General features: G+C 33.8%; 1 protein-coding gene across 2 annotated transcripts in view; it reads right to left on the bottom strand.

Moving 5' to 3' along the window:
• Window positions 1-84: 84 nt before the first annotated feature.
• Window positions 85-9,697, bottom strand: part of LOC105231797 (protein similar) — a 167,510-nt gene continuing 157,897 nt past the window's right edge. For both annotated transcript variants that reach the window (XM_049450419.1, XM_049450418.1), the window contains exon 12: window positions 85-2,434. In XM_049450419.1, coding sequence (XP_049306376.1) covers window positions 1,730-2,434 — 705 coding nt within the window. In that variant the 3' untranslated portion in view covers window positions 85-1,729. The remainder of the gene's footprint in view (window positions 2,435-9,697) is intronic.

The following is a 9,697-nucleotide window of genomic DNA, read 5'->3' as shown; positions in this document are numbered from 1 at the left end:
ATTTAAAAAAATTTAATTTTTTTTCCACATGTCAGGCGTTTCCTTTTCACCTTATTTTTTTTAATAACAATTTTTAGTAAAAAGTTTTATACACAAAAACTATGACATTTTTTAAATTGATTTTAAAATTTTTTTTGTTGTTAAATTTGTATTAACTTTCTTCAAAATTATACATGTTTGTACGTACTATATAAAGATTTGCACTTACATAACTAACCGCAATGTTTATTTCTGTTTTGGGCAGTAAAAAGTTAAGACTAACAAAGTTTTTAAATGTATATTTACTGTTGTTCTTTATTTTTTTGTTGTTTTTTTTCTTACTGTTTTTTTTTTTAATTATTATTTTGCTTTGCTGCTGACTCTACACAAATTCTTATAATTTTTATGTGGGTTCTTGATTACGTTAAATATGTTGAAGTTGTTGTTATATGTAAGTATGTATGTGGCTCTTCGTTTAGCTTCAATATGTTAAATTTAGTATATTAAGAAAAGATTCAAAAACAAAAATTTAAATAAAATTTTGAACTTGATAAGTGCAGCAATAACACTCAACTTTTTAGGTTAATTCTTATCTGCCAGCACAAATGAAGCGCAGCCAAGCAATTTCTAACAAGAAAAAAATGTTTTCAAACTTTTTAGAGCAATCAGTAACAAGTACTGTTAGAAAAAACTTACTTTTTGAAGTAACTTTAATAAAATAAGAATAAAAAAATTGTGTGTTAGTTTCATATGCCCTCCTTCAGTTACAATTTGTCTCGAAACATGTTCTAATGCTTCTATTTTACTGTTTTCGAAAATTAAATTGTACCAAAAAATTGCTTCATTTATGCCAGCCAAATATTTTACAACCGAAAAGCTTTTCTAGTGCTTCTATATTCAATATTCAAAATTTTTTCGTGGCATAAGCTTTAAAAATTGTTCTGTTCCAACTCAGTGGTCTGTGAACCTGTTTGTTGTTTTCAGCAAGTGCTATTGTATTTCTGTATTCTCTATTCTCTCTATTTCTCTCTACCTGAAACCAAATTAATTGCATTGTGTGTATGTTTGTGTTTGTAACTGTCCCGTAAGCAAATAAAATATTCGTAAAAAATATTCGTTCCCAAACTTTTCCTTCCTTCCACGTCTTCCGTCTTCTTTAAGCTTTTTATGCAAAGCCAAAAGCTCTAGCTTTCTATTCGTCAACAACAAATTATGGCCAAAAGTGGACTTGTTCAGCTTTAACTGTACAACAAATCGAAATTTCAAAATTAAAAAAAGCAAATTTCGTTGCTTGTTTACAATGTCCGTGACGAACGACGCCATTCGTTTTTGTTTCCGTTTCATTTCATTTCGCAATAGCGGTCCCCTCCGTCACCGCCGCCGACAATTGAATAATGCTTCAGCCATCACTTGTAGTTTCCACAAGATATTTGTAAATTTCGCCTACAGTCCCCACGAAAACTTCCGAAATGATAGCTTTATTTACAGTTACGCCGTTAAAATTCGTTTTTTGCGCGCGCCAATTGTTTCTCCCCACAACCTATACAATAATTTTCGCATTCCTCCATCTCTCACATATGTACGTGTGTAAATGCATTGAATTTGTTATAAAGCTCTTTCCTAACCCCCACTTAACGTCCCTATTTCGTCTGCCTTGTCATCGTATCTTCGCCGATTTCGTCTTTGTCGTGTGTAAATGTTTGGTTCGTATTTTCCGCGTAGTTTTAGTAGCGCTCATGTGCACCGCTGACTAAGCCATCTCGTGGCTCCAGTTATTGAGCACATGATCGATTTCAGTTGGTCCTAACAAGGGCTCGGTAGGCACAGCGTAATCATCATTACATAAATCCATTATAAACGGTTCCATTAGTGGATTCATATTATCGATGTAAGATGTCAGCGAACCCTTACGACCGCCAGCAGGCTTATTGGACTTACTCTCGCCTAAACTGGCAATACCGTTGCCTGTAGCAGGTGTTTGCTGTTGTTGTTTCGCTTGTGCCTCACCGAGCAAAGCACGTTGCTTGGCCGCTTTGTTGTTCAAGCATTTCATTAAAAGCATATCCTTGGTGGTGGCCGAGCAACCGCTTGTCGACGCCTTGAAATGTGGGCTGCTGGATTGTTCCAATTGTAGCTTAATCGGTGAGGTGGCTTCAATCATGCTAATGTCATCTATGCCGCTGTCCGAATTGGATTCAGTGTCGGTCGATGTAAGGCCAGGTGGGCTTACTTCGCAGCTGCTGCTGCCGATAGAACTATCGCTACTGCTAGCCGGCCCGAATGGTGGTGATGGCAACACACCGGGTCCGCCAATCATTGGATTGTGACGATAGTTGCGCAGCAAGGCAGCTGTCGATGTCTGACAATGCAAGGGCTTGATGAGTGATGGCGACTGTGCCAACAGTGGTGGCGATGGTGCTTGATCCAAGGAGTCTTCATCCATGAGCATGCCGCTCTGCTTGGTATAGGTGGGTATTTGTGTGAATATGGTATTAAGAAAGAGAAGAAATAAGAAAAATAAATTAGTTATTTGATTTTTAAAACTTTTGGAATATAGTTTTTAAAGTCGTTGAAGAATTGGTGTTCCAAAACCGCAAATGTTTAAAAGTACTTTTTTGGAACTTAAGGAAATAAAATTTAAACTATTCTTTATTCTGTGTAACGTTAAAATATCTAGTACCATTATTAATAGAAATATTTGTAGAGTAGAGTTGTATTGAAAACGTCTGTAAGGCTTTAATATTTTAAGTTCTGGACTTGTGCGGTTTTGGGTGAACAACAAATTCTTTTTCGACTTTAATTAGAAATATGTTACTCTGATCCAAATAGCGTTTGACTAATAACATTACCAACTTGATTAAATTTTTCATAATAATTTACCGTTTTAATTTACCATTGCAATGGGCATAAGTTAACGTTAGATAATTTAAAAAAAAAAAAAATAGTTTATTTTTAATAAATTTTGTATATGGATCGATTTTGGTTTTACATGCTTGTATAAAATACTCGATATAGATTTGCGCATACTTTTTGTTTTCATATATTATAATAATTTTTATAAAAATAATTTATGAACAAAATTTATTAAAAATACAATCTTAACCTAAGTGTATTTATAATTTTTGTTTTAATTTTAGTATACATATGTACATAATTTTTCTTTTGATTTTTTATAAACTGATTTTGTCAAAGTACATAGTTCTTAATTTAACAAATTATTGATATTAACATTAGTTTACAATATATTTTTAATTGCGGCTTATTTTTGTTGCACGTTTTTTAAATTTGTATACACATTTTTTTGTTGTTCTTTGTTAACCTTTTCAGCTGATTATCAGCTGAGTTCTCTTAACATAGTTTGTCGAAGAACTTTTACTTTTTCACCAAGCAAATAATTTTTAAATATGATTTTATTAATACATATATTAATATCATATAACATTGTGGAGTTGCCAACTGACTTATTAAATTAAAAAAAAATAAATTAAAAATATATTTAAAATTTGTGAATAAATGTTGGTAAAAATCCATACGATATTTTTAGGCTCAAAATATAAATATAAGTTGCGGTCATCCTATTGCAACTTATATTTATATTTTGAGCCTAAAATAACCTATCCATAGATACGATAAGATAAATTTGAGAATTACATCGCGACTTTAGCTCTATTGTGCCCTCTCCTAAGTCACAACGACCATCTAGCCCCAGCATATAGATAAATATAAATATACTGCTAAGTGCTAGTGAGACGATATGATTCCTACCTGGAAACATGGATCCAAAGCCTTTATCCTGCTGTGTAGTGAATTAGCAGGTGTTCTAGAATTTCAGGATCCATGTCGCAGAATCGGCAACTTGCACAAGAAGCTAGGTCCATGTTATATAACTGCTTATTGAGCTTGCAAGTTCCGCTGTATAATTAGGCAAGCAGCTTGAGTTTGCTCCTAGGGAGGTTGATTACTTTAAACCTACTGAAACATCACAAGTCTGCTGCGAATGCGAATAAAATAATTTGTATTAACTACTTTAAAAAAGGACCATCAACAGCGACTATTACATAGCGTTATGGGATTGTTTAAAGGACGAACTCGCTGAAAAACGGCTCCATTTGAAGAACAACAACGTGCTGATTCACCAAGACTTGTGAATGGTGTCACAAGTTCATGAAAACGATGGCAAAAATCCATGAATTGAGCTTCGAATTGCTTACGCATCCACCATATTATCCAAGTCCTGGTGCCAGTTCTCAAAAGAATGCTCGCTGGCAAGAAATTTTCGTCGAATGAAAAGGTGATTGCCGAAACTGAGGCCTATTTTGAAGCAAAGGACAAAATTGTACTACAAAAATGGTATCCAGAAATGGAAGATCGCTTCAATCAGTGAATCGCCCTTGAAAGGAACTATATTAAATAAAAAAAAACAAATTTTGTAAAAAAAAAATGTGTTTTACTATAGTAGGCCGGAGCTTTTCAATTAACCTGTTATACTAACGAATATGCATGTGGGTTACTTTCGTGAAAAGCTGAAGAAAATTTTGCTTTTAAATATCTATTGAAATTGTCGATGAATTATTTTTTTAAGTTTTGTTCTGCAGAGTTTCAGATTTTTTATAAATTTATTTAATTTCCATAAATTCATTTAGTAGCAGAGTAATAATTAAAAAACATATATCGTCACCTAAATGCAAAACATCGAATAGTAAAAATATTCAAAATTGAACATTTTATAAATATAACCAAAATTTTTAGGTTCTGTTATCAGATATAACCAAGTTATAACCAAAATTAAAATTTTTCTTCAATATGAGTAGCTTCTTTTTTATACAGCTTTTCATTCCCCTGTGTGTGTTTCGAAAGTGTGGTTACGTTATTTTGCATTTTAGGTGACAGTATATACTTATGATGAAGCAATTCTTATTTAAAACAGCAGAGACCTTTTCAAAAATTTAAAAAATTGCTTTTCCGCACAAAATCTGTAAATTAACATATTTCAAAAAAATATGAAAAAATTAAATTTTCGCTTGCGGAGAAACTTTTTTATGCACTCCGTCATAAATAATCACTTAGAAACCACTGAAATATTATATTATCTAATCAAGGTTCAAAGCTTATCATCGAGTAGCAGCGCTAAGCAACGACTTGAAATAATTCTAGATGCAGACAAAGGGCACATAACTGCAAAATCATAACTCACATATGTAGATTTGTATATATTAAAGTGTCTGCTACTTCAAAGTTGGTTTTCTTTTCGCTCTTTAGGTTATAGTTTTAATTTAAACCAAGTCTAAATCTTTTTTCTTTTCGCATGTATTTAATAAAAATTTTTTTTATTATCTGCAATAAATTTTTATGTCCAAAGCAAATGAGCCCACAAATTTGAAAACAGAACTTTCGAATAAAATATTTAGCACAAAAAAAAAAATTAGTTTTTTCTTATAAACACATCTTTAAAAGTCTTACGTAGTTAAAGTTAAACTTCAAAGGTACTGTATTCAAATAGTACACCATGTGGTATGAGCAACACAGTATGTATTTATGAACCAGCTGTATGACTGCTCAGGCATTTGGTGTATAAATTTAACTGTGTATAACATTTAAAAGAAAGCTTTATGAAAAAACCATTCAGACCTTTTTTGTAAAGCGGAAACTTGTGTATTAGATTATCAGCTTATCAAAATTGTGCTTTAAGGAAAATTATCCAAGATTCGCATGTCAAAAGCACAGGAAAAGTAAAATGAATTAATAAGTTTAATAAAAAATAATAATTTCAGACAAAAACTGAAACTTTAGTGGGCGAAAAATAAAAAAATAACTGCGGAAATAACGGACACCCTAATAAAATACGTAAATATGTCTATGCAATTCATAAAAATCGCAAATGTCTGATTATATTTTCATACAAAGGCAGCTGTAATTCGAAATCAAGATTATTCGTACATACTTATGTACATTTGTATATATCTAGAGCTATGTATGTGCGCACAAATACATGCAAAAATATACATACACATATTGATTGAATGAATTTTATAAATAAATAAGAAGGCTGGTCTTATATAAGAAGAAGCAGATTTTGATAGCGAATAGAATCTAATTATAGCTGAATGTGCTCAATCATAATAAAATATGTTTACAGTTGAGGAAAAACAGAAAACTCATAAAAAACTGAAAAATAAAAATAATTGCGCACACAAATACACACAAACCATATATACATGCATATATGTATGTAGCATTTTAGAAGGTATAACGAGAAAATCTTTATAGCCCACTTCGTTTAAATTATTTTTATTGACTTTTTGCGATATGTACATATTATATGTACTATACAAAAGAGATAGAAAAAATATATAATATACACACAGATATATTATATATACATTTCTGTTTTGAGCTTTTTATGTATTCAACTTTTGTTTTTGACGTGTTAGGCAACTGTTTCCAGCAAAAAGCTTCACGCTAGAGCTTTTACTAGCACCAGCGACACATGCAACAACAACCTCAAAGCACAACGGTCTTTGACCCTATCGCCCACATACAGACACACACATATAAATGCATATGTTTGCATGTTGTTTTGACGCCCTGCCATAGCAGCACGGAAAATGAAAGTGAAAACGGCACTTTTGCGCCGTGTTATTGCAGGTCATTAATACACATGCAGGCAAGCAAGCAATACAAAAATGCTCTCATACCAAATTGCACGCGAGTGGCGCCACTCGGCATGATTTTACAAAACTTTCGACTGACTCAATAAAATGTGCCTTCTTCCTCACGCAAAGTGCTTTTAATTAAGTAATATTCTTTGGTGTATACATTTGATTTTGTCATTCATTGTTTCTATCTTTCTATCAATTAAAATATGTGGGAAACAGTTTTTTGCTTGTGATTTAAGCAGCCAACGCACGCACTTGTAGTAGTTTACTTTAAGGCGCTTTAACTTACAGGGGCAATAAGTCCTCGAATGCTTATAATATAACATTCCTGTTGTCTTTATAATAATTGTGTAGCCTATTACCGTTATGTAAGCCAAAAGCATTTGTGAAGCGATGGAGGGTAGCGAGGCTCGCCAGTTGACAGGCTGCTTTTACACAAACAAGCCGTAATAAATGAGCTCATTTGTATGCGTATGAAATATTTAACTTCCTGACATTAGAAAGCGTACAATATGATACAAACAATGCGTAAACACATACATATTCATATATAGAAATGAATATATTTGTGTAGACATTTGCGGAGACACATGCGAGTTTGTCATAAAGCAAATAAACATCATATTTGGTTTGCCGGTTATTGACCGTTACAAAGGTAGGGATATTATCAAGTAAAAAAGCTGTGCGTTCGCGTATTAATTTCATATCAGCATTTATCTACAATTTTATTGTGGTTGAGAGAGGTTTTATGTTCATATACATATAATATGTACTAAAAAATATAATTTCATTCGCGTTTTCCCGCTGAAGCATTTCTGTGGAATATTTTTGGTTGAGCTGTGTGTGCTGTAATAACACACGCAAAGTGAGGTCACATTTTGGCCGATTAGACCCATCGTAATAACGCTTGACCACACGTTATCTGTATATTTTGCTGGCAGGAAAATGTTCGTGTGAGTGACTGATAATTTCCATATTTATCTGGACATGTCAGACACGTCAAAAATTGTACCTTTTCAACATTTCATTGTCTATGGTGAGGAAAGATGTAATGAAGTCCTTTTATACGTCATTTTTTTATATAAAACGAGGTAAATTTTTCTCTATTCCAGCAAAAGAAGAAAAATAATAAAGTGAAATTGTAGGAAATGAAAGTGACCGCGGGTTGTGTCCCATACTCTCATTCCACGTACCCATAAATCACACAAGAACCTAACCTTAAGTTTCAGTCAGTTGCCTTCGCCGCCTAAATAACTTACGCCCAAACCTTTCAAACGACCCTAACTGTTCAGCATTCCAACTAGTGGAGATCACAGTGCTTAAATCGAAGCGTCCATATGTCCAGCATTCCCTCAAGGTTCCTGATGTCCGAGTATCCTCAATGCGTGTGAGACCTTTACGATAAGTTCCTCTTATGCATAAATGCATTCAGAGGTCCATGGAGTAGGAAGCCCAGTCCAGTAAGTAGGTAGCCTAAGCTCAGACAGAATCTGAAGTCTGGGTTTTATTCTACAACCCTAACATGCCGAATGTATTCGTAAATCACCGTAGCGTTATGACTTTCCCTATCATCTAGAAGCCTCCTGATCCCTAAATATCCCTCCTCCCCACATCGTCATGAGAAATCCAGCCATTCTGCACTCAAACTCCTTCATAACCTGAATTCAAAAGCTCGCTGTATGACAATCAAATCCTAACAACACCATTGCAATGCATCTGTTGAGACGGTGCGACATACAGGCGAAACCTATATTCTTGCAGTCAGAAGCTGAAGCTAAAAACTCAGTGTTTACCTCACAGGAATGATGAAACAACAACAACAATTATACCATCATCAGTTTCCGATAAGCCGCCGCGATCCAGACGATCCGATGAACGAAAGGAGCCAATAACTAGTCTCTCTGTGAGTAACTCATTAAAAATCATCTGGATACCCAGTCATATAAGAATAGAAGGAAAAGAAAAGACAGATGAGTTGGTTTGTTCAGTGACAGCCAGGAACGCAGTTCCACTAAGCTGCCCTAGATCATTTAGCGCCTTTACGGGTTGCGTGAAGCAATCAACCCTGAAGGAACACCTCAGATTTTGGAACACTAATAACTCAGGACATAAACTTCCACATCTAGGCAAAAGGGAACTTACCATAGTTACATTGTAGACTTCATAGTAGGTGACCTACCCTTAAGATCTATCAACTATTTAACTAAACTCTTTAAAATTTTAAAAGAAAATTTCATATTTAAAAAATGCATTTATCTGTCAATCATCTACTAGGAACCATTTGCAGCTTTATCACTCACAAAACCAAGCATTGAATTGCGCAAGGACACTAAATGTGAAGGACTGCTCAAAGACAGTACAAAGCTGTATGTATGTATTGTAATGCTGTATTGTAAATGCATGTGTCAGAACTTGTTTGATAATACTTTTATAAATGTGGCACGTGCTGCGCAAAACTTTTCCTCTTACGCGAACATAATTGAAACACTTGCAAAGCACGCGTCGCAAACAAATTTGAATGCAAGCGAAATACGGCTAAAGGAAAATAAAGAAAAGTTAAATGTACATATGTACGTGACGACGCAATGACAAATCCAGAAGGCGTAAGAATTCCGCAGAAACCAAAATCTTTGCGATGAAGCTGAGCTGTCGTGGAAATTACTTACATATGCGCTTACATACAGACATACATATGTATATGCTATATATGTAACTTATGTGTGTTATTTCCAACATATTGGAAAGGCCTGATAAATAGTTAAAAAAAATGTACGCGGGTTTATATTTGTCATACCAGCAGCTTGTTAAAATGTCTTCTATGCACTGAGTGCTGGCACTTTCATCAAAGTCTTTATTAAGAAACTTGACACAAATGTGACAAATAACGCTACCCTCATTACTCACATAACGGTTTGATGTAATATCGAGTTGCGGAATTTCTGATTGCTTTAGTTTGTATGTAAATTACATGACGCGGGTCTATTTAATTCACAGAACTATTACCATGGAAATGGCAGCCTCTTATTTCAAGCGAAATCCGATTTCCATAAAAGTAGCCTGTA

The sequence above is a fragment of the Bactrocera dorsalis genome, chromosome 2, assembly GCF_023373825.1.
Source record: "Bactrocera dorsalis isolate Fly_Bdor chromosome 2, ASM2337382v1, whole genome shotgun sequence".
NCBI lineage: Eukaryota > Metazoa > Arthropoda > Insecta > Diptera > Tephritidae > Bactrocera > Bactrocera dorsalis.
Note: the sequence above shows the minus strand (reverse complement) of the source record. Positions and strands in the feature narration are given on the sequence as shown.